An 18709-nucleotide genomic window follows, 5' to 3' on the forward strand; every position below is an offset into this window, starting at 1 on the left:
CTTTTAAGGGTCAGATTCTCCTCCGTCTGCCAGGAAGCCTTTCCCATCACAAAATGAATTTGTTTCCTAGTTAGCAACAGTAACAACAGCACACACCAAACAAGTCTCCAATACCTTATCAACATCCTTTTTCAAAGTAGAATTATTCTCTGAAGACAGTGAAATGTCCGAAGAAAGCTCCAGCTGGTCAGTTGTGGGAACAGGTTTCCCAGCAGCAGACTCTGCCTTCTTGCATTTCGGGTCCATCCCCAGCTGAGTGTGAGGAAGTGCCCCCCACGTATACGAACCTTAGAGACAGCTTTGTACTTAACGGGGCATGGGTGACGAGGGAATGTGGAAGGGATATGGAAGCCAGTGGCTAGAAAGGCCAAGGCTGATGAACAAGAAAAGAAAGAAACAGCAAAAGACATATATCAAAGCAAACAGAACTAATACAAGGAACAAAAGAACACTTTTTTGTGTGTAAAAAGAAAACTTCCCACCACTTTGTCCTCTCAGAGATTCAATATATATTGCTTCTGCTAAGCAAGAAAAAGATTTTAAGGAAGAAGGAGCAATCAGAGGATAAGAAAAAGCTTTTAAAATAAAAAATAATAGCTAAAATTTTTCAGAAATCAAGGAAGGGTAGGGGGATAAAATAGAAATCATCTCATGAAGAGACTAAGAAAAAAGAGATAGAATATATAAGAGAAAAAAACCAAAAGACCTGAAGGAAAAATATATGAGGTCCAATATGTGACTAGGAGGAATCAATAAAAGAAAATAGAGTGAAGTTATAGGCAAAAAAGAGATTAAGAATTGTCCAGAATAAAGACGAAAGTGTTCAGACTGAAGCAGCCCATTGATTGGTTTCTCAGTGCTGGGAGCAGGATGACCTATACTCAGAGGCATTCCTGAGGAGTTTCAGAAAACCAGGGGTGCATAAAAGCTCTTGCTAGGAATATGAATGGGTTTGAAATAAGATCTCCTGTTATCCACGGTAGATGCTCCCTGTTCTGAAGGAAGAGGACTTTGACCAGAATTTCTCTACCCAGCCAAACTATCAAAGCAGAAAATAAGAAGACAGGGCAGAAAACATTTCAGATATGTAAGGATTCCAAAATCTTATCTACCAGTGGTTTTACACTGAGAGTTCTCTGAGCTTGAACTCAAGCAGGGGAGGAAGACAGCAGGTCCAGAGGATGGAGGGTCCTGGGCCCCAGCGGGGCAGCTCCAGGGCAGTCAGGAGCAGAAGGCTGACAAGCCCTTGGATGGGGTGCCTGGGCAGGAAGAGGACATGACCACAGAGCTCGACTGCTGGAGAGTTTGTGGGGAACAGGTAGGGAAAAGATACACCGAGGGCAAATGGTTCAAGGCATCAGAAACTCCAGAGAGAGTGCAATGAACTGTAGAATAAAAAAGGAGGTCAAAGCACCCCTCCTGGCTGCATGTACCCATGACTTCTTAGTCTGGGGCAGATAATCACTGCTGCTGCTGTGTAACATCCAGAACCAACTCAGCAGGTGAAGCCAGTGAAGCCCGGAAAGGGCTCCTGAGGTAGCGGACAGGCGGTCTCCGAGTCAGCGTCTGGGTGCGTGGTTTGCGCCAGGCGGAGCATGAAGTGCGCGCACGTTCCTCAGGGTTACGCAGGAAACAATATGAAAACTAAAAATAGTGATGCGCTTGGTTGGAGTAGTGGCAGAGTATACTTAAGCTAAACTGTCTGATCGCAGCACAAAAAACTGGCTGACAAGTGAGACAATGCCGACGACAGCCCATTTTGTAGAGATGGGGGGGGACCTCTAGACCAGGGAAGGCCACAGGGAGGGGGTGGGAGGCACAGGGCAGGGGACTGCTACTCTCTATAAGTCCTCCTGTACTATTTGAGTATTTTTCCTGTGGAGTGCATTATTGTATAGCAATCGTAAAAAAAAAGTGTATTCAATAAATTAGAAAACAACAAGAAGACCTTTGCCAGGCTGCCCTGGGCTGGGGAGGGGGCAGATGTGGGATTCTCTGCTCTGTACTAGAGATTCTGTTACAATCGGAGTTTTGGTCCGAATTTTATGCCTTGTTTCCAGCCCTCATCCTTCCCCCCCACCCCTGCACTAGGAGATTCCCAGCTTTTCTGCCCCCCACCCTTGGCCTCAGAGGCTTTGATTTTTAGTGTCTAAGTGGGCTCGTCATCCTGTGGCTGAGTGAGGAAAAAACTAACCCTAAAATTAAAGATTATTTCTCATGCAGGTGTTTGGTGGCTTTCTCCCATCTGGACATCAACACACAAACACACACACACACACACACACACACACACACACACACACCCAGCTACATACATACAGACTCTCTTGCACTATCTCACACAGACTCACAGATACACACATACTCACACGTTCACACATACACACATTCAACGCACACCCTCACATCATGTCTACACACGCACACACAGGGCATGACCTGAGGGGACATTTCAGGATTGTGTCTGACTCGCGTCTGAGTAAGCTGACCCCAGGGCTCACCGGGGCACCTGTGTGCAGTCATTCATCAGCTGTGAGTCTTACAATCCCTGGGCTTACAGAGAGAGGTTCGGGCAAATCTGTGTGTGGAAAAAATACTGTTTATATTCAGAGGGATCCCAGAAAAAAAGGAGATGCTACAGAAGAAAGAGAATAGAAGAATGAGGCCAAGAAGTTGTACCAATTAATAATAAAAGGAAAAACAGATTTCCAAAATTAATTACAGTAACATATGTAAAAATGCCTGCTTAATACTGTTCCTTAATACTGTTCCTTAATACTGTTAACTTAAAAAAAGTCTCTGTCCCCAATTTAGAATCTATAAATAGTGCTAAGCTTTGAGAAGTGTTAATTCACCCTCTCAAGAAATGGGAATTCATATGCTATTCAAAAATATGGACTTTTAAAAGCCAGCAATGATTATAGAAGCCAAAATAAAATATGTCTTAGAATAGATTATTGATCGGACTGGTTTATGAGTTAAGTACAAAAGTCCTTTGAGAATTTCGTGGCCAGGCATTTCTTAGTTCAATTTACGGTCGTGATTATGCAAAGAAATGTTATTTATACTTTCAATCAGAACCAAAGCTGGATAATTTCTGTCATGATAATGCTTGTGAAATATATTCCACTCAGATCAACAGACTCGGAGATTAACATGTAAAGAGTGAAGGCTAAGAAATCACGGCTCCTGGGTGATGATGTTTGTGCTGCGAATGTACATACATACATAATTCAGCAAGCAGATACCACGAGTAGACCCATAACACTATTTTTATGATGGTTTTTTTAAAAGCAATTTTACATGGTTAACAAATTATTAGATTTTCATCCAAGATTTGGAAAAGGTATGCTATTGAGAGGAGTGAATGCTCGACTCTTAACTACCAGGGCAGGTACAGCCAAACGCTTACGAGGTGTTAGGAACGTTGTCCTATGTGGGGAGGGGGCCGGGTACATGTGGGGAGGGGGTGCTGTGAGCCAGCCCCTGTGCCTGGGACACGTCTTGCCGCCTGCTGGTGGGAGACAGGCAGTGGAGGAGAGCAGGATGAGCCGTCTCCTTGGAGGTCTCGCCATTTCCGGTCATGTCTCCTGCCGAGTTGCTGGGAGCCGCATGGGCCTCGCTGGACGACACGGTCACAGGGAGGAAATGGCAGACGTCTGTATGGCTCCTGCCATGAGTGGTGGGACTGGTATCTCCTTGTGCTACTGCTGCTCGTGTTGAAAATAAGCCTGTTGTCATTAATTAGGCCTCACAGCGTTCCAAGTCAGACAGATGTTCCCCACACAGTTACCCCAGGAGAAAAAACATTTTCCTGTCCCTGCATAAGAGACTTTGGATCAAAACACTATAAATATTTGACAAAAGACTCTTCTAAGGAGCCTCGCAGACCTAAAACATAGACTTGAAGGGGTTAAAAAACACAAAACTTGCATTTGAGTCTGACCTGGAGAAAAGGAGCCTAATTTGGAGACAAGAAATAAAAACAAGGTCACAAACATAGTCCATTTGAGTCTGGTCCGAAGAAAATTGGAGCCTAGATTGGAGATTAGAAGTAGAAGACAAGGTCAGACATGATCCTCTCCCAAGGTCTACATTCAACAAATATCCTCCCTTGCACTGACTTCAGTTATGAGGACGGATAAGGATGTGGGAAACCCAGGTCCAAGGCCAACACACACAGGGCCCCCATTGTGCTTACATCAATAAAGGGCCTTCTCAGACAACTTGTTAATAATCATTTTTTCCTCTTTTCTTTTTCTCTTCTAGTTTATAAGCCAGTCACAATAACTCTTAGCCTACCTGTGTACAACTTAACCTATGCTTTAATCTTAGCTTTACTAACTTAAATAATATGTATGTTAATCCTGTTTTCTACTAAAAACATCCTGTTATATTCTTGGTTATAAAATTTACTCAACTTCACTATAAGTACATTACATGATTTTGTTGTAACTTGTTAATTAAAAAACAAAGTCATAATTATTGGCAAAAAACCAACTTGTACGAAATAAGATAGGTTTGATAATTTCTTAATCTGGAAGACTGATGTCAAGAATGAATGTGATGGTTCTAAAAAACACTTCTGCAAAACTTGTTTCTGTACACTTTCAATGATTAAAGCACCTTGTCACTAAGAGTTAGTCACTGTAAACAATTTCTATTTTCTGATGTCATGTTATTGCTTGACCAATAAAAAAAGACACAGAGATGCCTGCCTGGTGACCAAGAAAGAATGTGGCTCTCTCATCACTCTCTCGTGCCGACGCCGTCCGCCCTTCAGGGACCCCTGGACCTGCTGGGGCGGGACGCCGGCACCGAGTGGCATTCACTCCACAGAAGAACGAGTTGAAGTGGTGGGAATAAAAAGTCGTGCAATTCAAACAAAACCCTGCAAACCCGCACTCAGTCGTGGCCCGGCCGTCCTCGCAAACAGAAAAGTGGGGCAAAGTCCTGCCTTGAGCGGGTTCCTTAAACTCTGGTTGCTGTTGGTCCAATGTCAGATGCCCCAGGGCTCAACGTCCCACCGCGATGTTCCAAGTGAAATGTCTCGGCTTGGAATCCCTGCCCGTGGAGTTTTCAATGCTCTCTAGAGACTCAGCTTCCTAGAGTTACAGGGGTGCTGACCAGAGGGGTGACATTGGAGTCTCGGAATAGCAGGGAGTGAACTCAGGACACAGGGACATCCTAAGTGGTTTGATATGAATGTGTTTGTCTCCCCTCTTACAGCACGCCTCCAAGCCCTGCTCCTGCTGGACAGAGCCCGCTGACCTTGAGGTGGCAACACTCAATTTTTCTGATTTTATAAGGGAACATGGCTGTGATGGTTAATTTTATGTGTCACCGCGGCTGCACCATGGTGCCCAGATACTCCGTCAAACACTATTCTAGGTGCTTCTGTGAGGACAGCTTTCAATGAGGTGAAGATCTAAATACAACCGTTCAAGCCCATCATGTGGATGGGTTTGATCCAGTCTGTTGAAATCCTTAAGAGAAAAAGACTGTTCTCAGAAGAGAGAATTCTGTTATTAAACAGCACCAACTCTTCCCTGGTCTACCTGCAGAGTTTGGACTTGCTTGCTTCTGCAATTACACGAACCAATTCCCTAAAATAAACTCTGTCTATCTATCTATTATCATCACTCCAGCCATCCATCCTATCAATTCTGTTTCTCTGGAGAACCTGACTAATACAATGGGTACAATGGTGTAAACATAGGATATTATGTTAGTCTGGTGCAGCACTCGGGAGTCAAATTCATTTGTATTTATTTAAGTTTATTTATTTATTTTGAGACGAGAGAAAGATCAAGTGGGGGAGGGTCAGAGAGGGAGGACAGAGTGAAAATCCCAAGCAGGCTCCACCCTGACAGCACAGAGCCCCGTATGGGGCTCCAACCCATGAACTGTGAGATCATGACCTGAGCCAAAGTTGGATGCTCAACTAACTGAGCCACCCAGGTGTCCCCATTTGCACTTTTTAAGAGAAATCTATAAGCAACATACAAGCTCACTCGTACTAAAAAAGATTATAACCGACCCTCCAACAGTTCAGATTCTGCTGCTAAATGAAAAGCCACATCCTTCGGTTTTCAGGCACATTGGGATTTGGAATAGTGTATGAGGAGTGTGCGGCTGCATTCCTAGTTCACAGGTGATCCTCAGGACATCTTGGCCACATGGCCTAATTCCAGTTTTCAGAGGACAAAACTGAGGGTCAGAGAGGCTAGCTTCTTGCCTTGGGTCCTAACTAGGAGGTGACAGAGGGGGACCCAGGGCCCCTGGCCTCCCCCGCCTTCTGCTGCCTCAGAACCTCGGCCAGACGTCCTCCCACAGTCTGGACATTCCCTCACAACACCCCCCCTCCATCTGCTGGTGAGAAGAATCTATGGCTGAGAGGTAAGGGTTTGGGGAGGAAGACTGCTGTGTATTATCCAACCTGACGCACTTCTGTGTGGGACCAAGACTCAACTGAATGAGACTCAGGTAAAACCAGGGTAAAGAGGGCTCTCCTGGACCAATGGGAAGGTCTGGTCTTTCCAACTGAGGGGGAATTAACAGGCGTGGAGGGCCGTGGTGCGGATGGTACCGCAGATCTCGCAAAAGTGAATGATGACTGGACTATTGTTCCCAACCCTTAGCTCATCCGCATAAAGAACGATGCATCCCCCTCACCACCACGTTTCCGCCCAGAGCAGCCCCTGGGGGGTGTGCACGCCCCCCTCACTGGGCTTGGCTGGGCCGTAAGACACTCTGGTCACTGGCATGTGAGTGGCCGGACATTTGCCACGGCTGAGCAGAGGCTTTACCCGTGATCCTGTGGTTTGGCCCGGGCCCTGTCGCTCCTGCCATCCACCGAAGGAACAGCATGTCCCAGAACGCACTACCTTTTTAGCCTGGGTTCTGAAAGGAGAAGACCTGAGTGGTTCCAAGCGGAGCCCAGAAGAGCTAAGTGAAGCCATGTCATGGCTGCCCTGTCCCCACCTGGTGTCTCGTCAGCTGGAAATAACTGCTTCTGGTGCCAGCCATTGACATGTTGAGGCTGCTTATTGCCACAGCAAAAGCTGACAAATACAAATACTTTTGTTGAAAGTCCTTTTTCCTGGTTGTCATTTGTTCTTTTTCCGAAGGAAACTCTGTCAATGGTCTCCTATGAGTAATGAAGGGGTGACTGTTGTCATGTGCTGGACTCTCAAATTCCCGAGCTGGACATTCCATGTGTCTTACAGATGCCTGTGGGTGCAGGTGCGAAGGAAGGTATGGTCTTTGCAAGGTCCTCTGCTGGAGACCTCCCCTAGGGCTCTGCTGCACCTGGCCTCCAGCTGGTGAGCACGAAAGTGATTGAAGGCAGGGAGCGCGGTACACGGATCTCCTGCAGGGCGGCCAGAGTAACTTCTAGGCAGGAGTCCCAGAACCCACTCCCGAGCCCAAAAGCCCTGCTCTATCTAGCTCTGGAAGGCTTGGCCTCTCCAGCCAATGCAGATGGCGTGGGACGCCGTCCATGGCTCTGATGCCCCAGCATCATGGACGCCACGGCACGCCGCCCTTCCCCCCATTGGACTCCATTTCAAATTGATCTCTCGTGGGACCGCTTTTCATGGGTGAGGGGGGCGCTCTCTCCTGCAGGCAAGTCTGGGAATTGTAAGTCCAGTTTTACAGCCTCTCCATCAGAGGGTGGTGGACTATCTGCCTAGATGCCCACCTCGTTTCTCTCGGTATCGCTTCCTCTTGCGCTCTCATTCTTTCTTGGATGCTGTCATCGCAAATATGGAGGCGACCTTGGCATGCACAGGTAAGGCACCCCCTCCTCCTCTGCACACATGAAGCATCTTGGATTAGCAAGGCCCTCGCTGTGTTTCTTAAGAGGTATTCTGGGGGTGGCGACACTTCCTTGGTGGGAGAGTCTCACGGTTGTTGACCTCCCGTGCCCCCCACCTACTGTGTGCCCGCAGTCCTCCCCTGGTAGCGGAATCCTGGTCCCCCGCAAAGGCATCTCCAACCTGTGTGTTAGGTTGCATGGTGACGAGGATCTAAGGCAGCAGGGGGGAATCAGGTGGTTCATCGGGGGACCTCACCAAGGCGGGGAGCAGCTCGGATTCTCCAGGTGGGCTCAGTGTGATCACTGGGTCTTAAAACACGAGAGCAAGAGGCGAGGGGCTCAGAGACAGGGAAGAAGGAGGTGTGAGGACCGAAGCGGGGGTCCGTGTGGTGTAGCTGCTGGGGCTGAGGCTGAGTCCAAGCCATGAGCTCCAGGAGGTGGGCAGCCTCTGGGAGCCGTAAAAAGCAGGACTTCACGTTCTTCCCTGGAGTGTCCAGAAGGAATGCGGCCCCTTGCCACCTTGGTTTTGGCTCCCTGAGATTTGTGTCGGGGGGCTTCCCTCCAGAATTTCAGAGAACACGTCTGTGTGGTTTTGAGCCACTGTGTTTGTGCAACAGGAGACTACAACAGACCCTTACTCTCTGGCATTTCCCAACTGTCCTGGGGTGAACAGGAGCCCCTGCAAGGAACCATTGTTTTGGGTGTTGAGAAGGTAGAGAAGCAGGAAAAGCATCCACATTGCCTTGCAAGCAGCTCCCTCCCTGCCCCCCACCCTGGCTCTCCCTCCCCCTCATGCGTGCACATATCACTTCTCTACGGGAAGGCTCTCCTCCGGGAGACCAGCTACCCCTGCTGCCCCAGGACCCCAAAGACAAGGCTCCTCGTCCTTTAAAGAGTTATTCTTTAACGCTTTCACAGGGATGGCAATCATGAACATGAAGACTTTGAAAACTGGCAGTGTTGGGTTGGAATTGCTCCTTCTGACTCTAGAATCTTCCATTCCAAGACTCCTGAGAGATGACCAGCAGCATATGCTGAAGCAACAGACATGTATTGTGTCCTAACAATTTGCTAGACCTCTAAGTGCTGACACAGGTATGTGGCCTGGCTCCAAGCCTCACCGGGAGAAGACAGGTGCGCAGTGTGCCCCTCACATCCTAGTCCACCACTTGGTTGGCTTGTCGTACTGATGCTGGGTCTCAGCATCCTTCTCAGGGCTCCTCTGCTGGACCCAGTGTATTTCTGGGGTTTTCTAGGGAGCATCCCTGGGCACTGACAAATCTAAGACATCACTTAGCCCTTCTTCTCTGACTGTGGATCTTCCCCACTGGGATGTAAGTTACCAGGGGGTAGGAACTTTGGCAGACATGTTCCTCCAAAGTTTTCTCCCTAGCCCTAGAGAGAGAAAGAAGAATATGGCACAAGTGTACAATGGATCCCATATGTCCCTGCCCATGATGATTAATTTTCTGTGTTAACATGACAGCCAAGGGGTGCCCGGATAGCTGGTAAGACATTATTTCTTAGTGTGTCTGTGAGGGTGTTTCCAGACAAGATGGGCATTTGAATTGGTAGCCTGAGGAAAGATCGCCCTCATCACTGTGGGCAGGATCATCCAATCGGTCGAGGACCCGAATAGACCAAAGAGGTAGAACAAGGGCAACTTTGCCCTTTGCTCGAGCTGAGACATTTATCTTCTGCCCTAGGACAGCAACACCTCTGAGTCACGAGCCTTCGGACTGAAACCAGGACTCACACTTGTGGCTCCTGTGATTCTCAAGCTTTCAGACTGGGACTGAAATGCACCACTGGCCAGGTGTCCAGCCTGCAGATGGCATGATGTGGGACTACTCAGCCTCCATAATCACACGAGCCAGTCCCTAGAATAAATCTCTTTCTCTAGGTCTATACATCTCCCACTGGTTCTGTTTCTCTGGAGAGCCCTGACTGGTACCCCGCCTTGGTCCAGGGCTCAGCCTGGGGGTGGTGCAGGTTGGGTCTCTGGCCATCAGCACGGCCCTGATCTCTCTCCTCTGGACCTAACCATGGGTGAAAGTCCAGCTCCTTCTCCCTTCCAGAAAGGACTTGAAGAAAGCTTTCCCGGAAGACTATTGCTTAGAGCAAGGTATTGGCGGGAGTCAGGGTACACTGCTGGGTTTGCCAAGGCTCTGAGATCCCGGCCACATGCCTGCACTCATCCCCAGCATCCCCTGGGGGTGTGCACTTAATGAATAGGACTTCATAAGAGTGATCCCGAAGAGTCTCTGCCAATGGCCCACTTGGATGAGTCATCTTACCCAATCTTTGTGCTGGATTGAGGTTGCTGAGAAATTTTTTCACAAGTGTTGGAAAGGCTTTTGTCTCAGGGATCGATCTGGGTGGAAGGGACAGAATGCCTTTGCCTGGGTGTGTGACTAGGGTGCAACCAGGATCTGACATCCACGGGGAGGCTCAGAAGCAGCATTTCAATGGCCAAGGGGTTGGGGTTTCAGATAAACTAGTACGTACGTGAGGAGGTATTTATCTATCCATTCATCCATTCATTCATTCAATCAATAATCATTTGTTGGGCATCTTCACAGTGCTCGTCATTGAAGAAAAGAAGAGAAATGACTCTATCCTTGAGACACTCACAAGAGACACCTGCATGGCTCCCTATACTATGAGGTGACCCTGTCATAATTGTTACGGCTACGGAGTGCCTACCAGGGGCCTGACACCATCTTAGGCACTGTACTTGCATCATTTCATTTCTGGCTCCCGGAAACCCCACAGGAGAGAGCCTATTATTTCCCTCATTCTATAGGTGAGAAAACGGAGGTACAAAGAGGAGACAGGACTTGTCCATCGCACATGCATGGTCAATGGTGGAGCTGTGATTCAAAATCACGTGCCTTAGCACTAGGTTAAGATGTTGCCATGAAGAGACCCCACATTTTGAACACAAGCTAAGGATTATCTGGCAGATGTGATATTCTAAGTGTTTTACACTGATTACTTCACCTGATTCTCACAGCAATTTGAGGTGTCACGTGTACTCCCCATGCCCCGGTGTAGAGATGAGAAATCCGAGACTGAGTGGCAGAGCTGGGTGTTGAACTCAGAAAGTGAACTTCCAGATTATTGCTATTGATATTATGCCATATTACCCTACCTGTCCTAAAAATATTGACTTTTTTCTCTCTCTTATTCCAAAGATTCAAGGTAAGTAGTCCGGTTTGGTGGGGCCGCTGTGCTCCCCTGGGCCTTCCAAGGCCCATGCTCCTTCTGAGTCATTCCTCCTCCATCAGTGAAGGTTCCCACAGCCACTAGCAGCATGAGGCTATTTTCAGTTTAATTCACTTTAAATGGATTAACATACAGTAATTTCAGTTCCTGGGCAGCACTGGTCACATTTCGAGGGTCCAGGGTTCACCATCTTGGGCAGCAGAGATCTAGAACTCACTTCCTCCCTTCCTTCTTTGCCTGGTGTCAGACCCACACCTTTCTGGATGGTTCTCTCCTCATTTTCTCTCACAGATATTTCCCCTAATAAATGTCTTACATGTTTTAATCCCCTCTTGGGTCCCACTTCTCAGAAGACCTGGATGAGCGCCACTACTGCCACTTGTGAGGTTAAGGGGGTTACCACGGTTCTGCTGTCCTGGGGATTCCATTACGAGGTCTGTTCAAAGGCGTATGGACCCAGATCACGTCCTCTCTTAGCTCTGTCTTCCAACACAGAGGATTTTAAGGTATTTTTACTTACTTTCCTGACAAAATCTGCTTCCTATTTGTTCATTTCAGATGCTCTTTGCTGCTGGGCAGCATCCCAGTTCTTGGTCTTTCTCCATCAGAAGCGGAAGTAGGTTTCAGGTCCACATGTACTGTGATTTCCTGCCAGGCAAGACTTTGTTTTCTGGATCATCACAGTTAGAAGAGCATACTTGAGCACAACTCATTTCTCTTTGAAGTGTTTCAGACAAACTTGACCTTTCAGCTGGATGTCATTAATTCTACACAAGGCTATGAGACACCAGGCCTTACACAGGTGCTAAAAGAACTAGCAGGGTAAGAACAGACACAAAGGCTTAAACGTTTACCATCCTCTGTTTGTATGACCTGCTAACGAGTTAGATGCCTCTCTCTATCCATTCCTAGTTCTGGAATGCTATCCTGCCCTCTCTTGAATTTGTGACGTATTTTTCATAAAAACTCAACAGTGAAAGTTAACTGCATGCTTGAATTTCCTGATTGGCTCATATGCTAATCTGTAGGCCATACAAGTGTAATCTTATCTTGTTGCTTTTTAAACCTTGGTCATAAGTTCATTACACAGAATTCCAGGTAGATCCACAAATGTTGCATATAAAAGCAAACAGAAGAGCTATCTTATGGTTCCTCAATAGTTTTTAGTGTAAAAACATGACACAATTTCTATTTTTTATTGCTCAAGGCATGCCCTCTCTTTGACATGTGAACCTAATAGAATGAATGGAGTACCTAAGTTATGTGAACATTCATGTGTTAATGTGGCACTTGGTGGAAAAACAGTATCAGTATCCTCTACCAACTGGAATTATCTGCCTTCCAATTTGTTTTTTACAGAAAACCTTCTGGCTTACATTTGACCATGTATGGTGCAAATTATAGTAGCTTCCTCTTAGGGTTCTGAAGAATAAATGAAATGATCTACATCAAATGCTCAGTAGAATGCTAGATATTACCTTCACTATGATCATGACCACCATCATTATCATCACCATCACCATTATCACCATCATCACCATCACCCTCATCACCATCATCATTACCATCATCATCATCATCATCATCACCTTCATCACCATCACCATCATCATCACCATCACCATCATCATCACCATCACCATCATCATCACCATCAAAACAACAGAGTTGCAAATCTTGCCTTCTGCTAGAACTGCTAATATGCTGAAATCCACAAAGTGAAAAGCAGAAACCAGCTGTTTTGCCCTCTTGATACAATAACTGTTTTTAAACTTATGCTGAATCTGGTTCTCAGAATAAATTAGAATGAACGGCAAAAAATGTTCCAAATGGCATCACTAAGGGGCATGAGTGCTGATAGAGCGAGAATGTGAATGGGGGGAAAGGAAGAAAAAAACTGCCTCCAGACCCCAAGGTCACAAAGTGTTAGAAGTTAGGAACTTTCCCAGGGGCAGCCCTCGTCAACTTCAGAGGGCAAATAAGTGGCCAAGTGTACGGGCAGCCGGATTCTGGGGGTTTCTAACAGGTATGTCCTCTGACTTGCTGGAATTTCCTGGCATAATTCCATTTACATCTGCAGCCTGGGGCTTCTATTTGAAAACATTTCTTACAACAAATCAACAGTACTTGGGATGCTAGGTAAAGAAAAAGCAGCCATGTTTAGCTGTCTACAGAGAAAAGGGAGAAATTCAGTGCTGGTTACAGTGGGTTGGAAATGCTTTTGCTTTCTGCAGAGAACAGGAGTCAGTGGAGCAATAATTTTCGATAACTGGGAAATAAGTGATCTAGAAGGCCTTATTTTATTTTATTTTTCATTTCATCTTACTTTATTTTATTTATTATATATGTATATATGTATATATAATTATATATACAGGAGAGAGAAAGAGAGAGAGTGCATGCATGAGTAGAAGAGGGGGCAGAAGGAGAGGGAGGGAGGGAGGGAGAGAGAGAGAGAGAGAGAGAGAGAGAGAGAGAGAGAGAGAGAGAGAACCTTAAGCAGGCTCTATGCTCAGTGCAGAGCCCCCAATGGGGCTTGATCCCATGACCCTGAGATCATGACCTGAGCCTCAATCAAGAGTTGGATACTCAACCAGCTGAGCCACCCAGGCACCCCTACTTTTTAACTCTCTTGTACTTACTGGACTTCAATGGTTCCATTTGGGATGGTTTTAAAAGTCTGACTTTACCACCTTCCATTTCTTTTTTTTTTTAAGTTTAGTTATTTATTTTGAGATAGAGATAGATAAGTAGATAGATAGAGAGTGAGAGAGAGAATCTCAAGCAGACTCTGCACTGTCAGTACAGACCCCAACGCGAGGCTCAGAATCACAGACTGTGAGATCATGACCTGAGCCGAAATCAAGAGTCAGACACTTAACCGGCTGAGCCACCAGCGCGCCCCACAGCCTTCTCTTTCTGCTCTCCCTCTGGCCCATGCAAACAGGAGGAGAGGGCAGGACAAAGTCTACGGAGATGAAGACGGTGGCTGGCAGGCTAATCACAGATCATAAAAATGTTGAGACCGAGAGCATAGTTGTCCTCATGATCTGGCCCTGAGTCACCCACGCTATGGTCACAATGCAGAAAGCAAGGGCTAGGGTTCCTGAAGAGAAGAGGAAGGGGTTAGGGGTTGAATTTCCCCCCCTCGCCCAGAGATTATCCAACACCCAGTACCTCAGAATGTGACTCTGTTTGAAATTAGAGTTCTTCCCGATGTAATCAAGTTAAAATAAGGTCATCAGGGTGAGCCCTACCCTGATCTGACTGGTATCCTTATAAAAGGGGGAAATCTGAATACATACACACAGGGAACACATTGTGTAAACACGCGAGCAGAGACCAGGGTGACGCTTCAATAAGCCACACAATCCAAAGATTCCCAGCAACCACCCAGGAGCCAGGAGGGAGGCATGGGAGAGCTTGTTCTCACAGCCTCAGGGTCCAACCCTTCGGACACCTTGATCTTGCACTTCCAGCCTCCAGAACTGGGAGACGATACGTTTACATTGTCTAAGCCCCCAGCCAGGGAACTGATACAAAGGGTAGCATGATCACAAACGCAGGGCACTCTTAATTAGAAAGGACAAAAGCAGCAGAGGAGGACAGGAAATCTTTCTCTGGACAAAGCTTCTCTTAGAAACTGGCCCAACTGGGGGCTCTCACTACAAAACTCAGCAGACAGCAGAAACCCCTCAGTAAGTGCTAGAAAAAAACAAGAGGACAAACCCAGGACAGGGGCGTGGCGGATGGGGCCAGAAGTTAAAACCACAGAAGCACCCATTTCTCTTAAGTATTTGGCCAGCAAAGTGGGGTTCGTGTCTACCCAACAGGGGACATCGTCCTGACAGGAAAACAGGCATTTGGTTTCTTTATGCCACTTTCTTGGTCTCCTTTTCCCTTGGCCTTTGGATGATCAAAAATCATTTATAGAGCCAGTGCACCTGTGTGGGGCTCTGGGGGACGTGGACGTCTAGAATGCTTAGACACAGCTGGGACCCCGAAGCATAAAACACCCAGGAGCGCTGAGGACAAGTCAGGGGCCACATAGAAGTTCAGGGTCAGAAGAGGCAGACAGTGCTTACTTCGGCAGCACATACACTAAAACCAGAACGATTCGGAGAAGGTGAGCACGGCCCCCAAAGGCTTCCACATTACAAACAAGCAAAGGCTGATGACAGGGAGGCCACAAATGACAGCAGCGCTATGTTCACGGTTGCCGTGCAGTGGCCCATCTCCCGTGCGGCGCTTAATAGTTGGGAAACCATGGACATCCTGGCTGTGTCCATGACTCTGATGAAAATGTTTCTGAAATTTCCTGGTTATGCCTTCAGGAAGTTTTTTGTGGGTGTCCTTTCTTAGGGTTAGCAGGTTTCCAAGAGCTGTTTTGTGTGTTTTTTTTAAAAATCATGACTCTGGTTGGATTTTTTCAAATGTCTATTTTTTAAAAATCTATCCGAGATGTGTTTCTCCTTCAGTCTTCGATGGACTTAGTTATATAACAGATGTTATGCTGGTGAACCTTTCCCGCAATCCTAGGAAAGCCTCAATAGACCATTCATTTTTCACTGTGATGTGGGACAGGTTGTATTTTCCAAGAATGGCTTCCATAAGATCTCCTATTGCATCTGCTCTTCCAACAATATGATTTCTTGCCTCTTCCACTGATAGATCGGCTTCATGTTCCTTCCCTGGGAATCTCCATGTGCCACGGCTATGGTGGAGGTGGCACAGCAGGACTTCTGAGGCTGGGGCATGAAAGGTAGTACAACGTCTACCCACTTCCACTGAGCCGCGTGCTCGGAACCCACCGATATAAGGTGAGGAAGCCCCCAGGCCAGCAGAGAGACACGGAGGTGAGCTGTGGCCTCCAGCTTCCCGTCCACCGGCTCTCTCAGCTCGCTGCCAACGTGGTGGCCCTGTGAGTGGGCCCCTCCCATCCAGCCCAGCGGACGTGACACGGAACGGAGGCAGGCTCTGAACGCCAGAAACAGCGCGCTGCAGATCTGAGAGCAGGATAGAGGAGGGCTGCATTTTAAGCCGCTGAGTTTTAGGGAGGTTTGTTGTGCAGAAATAAATGATAACTGATACATAATGACTGATTTGCTGATATTTTAGTTAGGATTTTTGCAATTATTTTCGGAAGGAGAATTGGCCATTTCTTCCTTTCTTCCTTCCTCCCTTCCTTTCCTTCTTCCTTTCTTTCCTTTCTTCCCTCCCTCCCTTCCTTCCTCCCCTCTTCCCTTTCTCTCTTCCTCCCTCCTCCCTCCCACCCTTCCTCCCTTCCTCCCTCTCTTCCTCCCTTCCTTCCTTTTTCCCTTCCTTCTTTCCTCACTTCCTCCCTCCCTCACCTCACTTCCTTCCTTCCTTCCTCCCTCAGTCCCCCCCTTCCCTTTCCCCTTCCCACTTTCCCTCCCCTCCTCCCTCCCTCCCTTCCCTCCGTCCCTCCCTCTCTTCCTTCCTTCCTTCCTTCCTTCCTTCCTTCCTTCCTTCCTTCCTTCCTCCCTTTCTTCTTTCCCTTCTTCTCTCCTTTATTTCTTTTCACTCTCCTGTCTGTTTTGTTTTATATCAAAGTTATATAACCCTTTAAAATGAGCTGGATGTATTTCTTTTTTTCTAGTCTTGGAGAACATTCAAGTACGTTGGAAATTATTTTTCCTTAATGTTTGATTAAAAAGAGATGAACTCATGTAAAGAGTTCTCAGGGTTTGATACCTTTCATTTCTTTGAGAGAGATTTTTTGGTCTACTGGCCAGCTTATTGAAAGATCAGGATTTCCTATTATTTCTTAGGTCAATTTTTGTAAGTTTCCTAGAAAATCGTTGACATCATCCAAGCTTTCAAAACAGGAACATGTAAGTTTCACTGTAACTGAATTATGTCCCCTCATTCATGTATAATATTGTTGAATTTCTCTCTCTCCGCCTCCTTGATGGGACTTGCTGGAAGTATGTCTATTTGATTTTCATTCATCTTTTCAGCCATCATCTTTTCTTTATTCCTTATCTTTTAGCTTCTAGTGAAAGCAGAAAGAAAACAAATGAAATAGTTTTCATTTTCATCATTACCTATCTTTATCACTCCTTTCCACATAATTTCTGCGCTTGTGATTTCTCTCTCGCTTTTTCTTTACTCTTTGAGTTGAACCCGAAGCTTATTCTTCTGGGCAATTCCCCTCAACGAGTCGCTTTAGAACCAAAGCAGAAGTTTGATAGGAAAGGCTTGTCATCCAGTTCCAAATATTTTACACTTTCCCCTTTAACTAGGATGATCGTGTCACGCATCAACCAGGCGGAGACGCCTTTGGCGGTGAACGAAAGAGATGCCATTTGTAGTTAGCAGGATGACAGCCAATCAGTGGGTCACATCTGGGAGAGAACATCTTGAAAAGGAGCTCCCTCATTTTGCCTCAGACTCTAGGACCTGAATAGTGACGATGACGTGTATTATGATATTCAGTAAAGGAAGAAATCACTGTGGTCTGAAGAGTCCAGAGCCAACATGGGTTGGTCCTAGAAGAATAGGCAAAAAAGTTCCTTAAGAGCAAGAGTGATGTGATCAAGATGGCATTTTCCCAAGATCAATGAGCAGCAGTTTACCACCAGCTTCTGCAGGAAGGGGTATTCTTTATGGAGAAAGCGCTGCTTTATTAGAGCTCCCCAGGGGTGAGGGAGGGGCTGCCTTAGGCAGGTCGTTTGAGTCTGGGAAGGAAAAGCCGAGTGGGAGGGGGTTAAGAAGGAAGAGTTTCCGGAGGCGGAGGTGGGGGCTAGTTGCACATGAGAGGAAAGAAGGGGGTCCAGCGCTGACTGTAAGCTTTCCAACGGCGGGGCAGGGAAACTACCTTTGTTGGGCCTTTGGCGGGAACTTTAGGATTTCCATCTAGTTTGTGAATCTGCTGCACTGTATGGTCTGTGGTGCATGGAGGCAACGGGCCTTGGTGGCACTGGCCGCAGTTAGTCCTGGAAAGCCTCAATTGTGACGCCTGGCTTTGGTCCCCCTGAGCTGTCCTGGCTGCTAATGTACTCCTGTGGGGAAGGCAGATAGATCACTACTGGGAAAGTCACAGGTCCCAAGCGCAGCCTGAGCTGACTTTCAGTGTCAGGGCCACGGCTGGGTGGCTCCGAGAGGGGCTGGGCCTGGTTGAGAGAGGCCAGCCTCCAGGGGAGCAAATAAATGCAGGAGTGGGTGGTATCCAGGGGGCAGGACTTCTGGTGCCTCTCCCCCTTTCTTCGTTATATTTTTTCCTGTATTGTTTTAATTACTTGCAATGAGTATCTGTAATTTGTGTATTCAGGAAAAAATAAAGTCATTTTCCTCGTGGGGATGAGCTATTTTTTCCAGGCACTGCCTGTTGTGCTCCGGGTCTTAAACCGGTCTAACCTCAAGTCCGCACTCAACAGTCCAATTTTATAGAGTAGAACGAAGGCTCGGTGGCTGGTTTGCGAAGGGCTAGTGGAGGCAGAACGAGGTCTTGCAGGTCCCCACTGCTGGCTCTTGGTGGCCCTCGGAGCAACAGTGCAGTCCTGAGGACTAAGCCCCCGGGGGACCCGGCTCAACCCGCGGCTCAGGGCTGCTGGGGCGGGGCTAAGCCGGCGTCCGTCCCGCCCTGCGCTCAAGCTCCGCCCCCGCACGCAGGTCCAGGGCTCAGACCGCGCCCCCAAG

The 18709-nt window shown here is 47.2% G+C and overlaps 1 protein-coding gene across 1 annotated transcript in view; it reads left to right on the top strand.

Moving 5' to 3' along the window:
• The first annotated feature begins 17314 nt into the window (after nt 1–17314).
• MED10 (mediator complex subunit 10) overlaps nt 17315–18709 on the top strand; it is a 5988-nt gene continuing 4593 nt past the window's right edge. The window contains exon 1 of the mRNA XM_029941292.1: nt 17315–17356. Coding sequence (XP_029797152.1) covers nt 17315–17356 — 42 coding nt within the window. The remainder of the gene's footprint in view (nt 17357–18709) is intronic.

Source organism: Suricata suricatta, chromosome 6 (genome assembly GCF_006229205.1).
Source record: "Suricata suricatta isolate VVHF042 chromosome 6, meerkat_22Aug2017_6uvM2_HiC, whole genome shotgun sequence".
NCBI lineage: Eukaryota > Metazoa > Chordata > Mammalia > Carnivora > Herpestidae > Suricata > Suricata suricatta.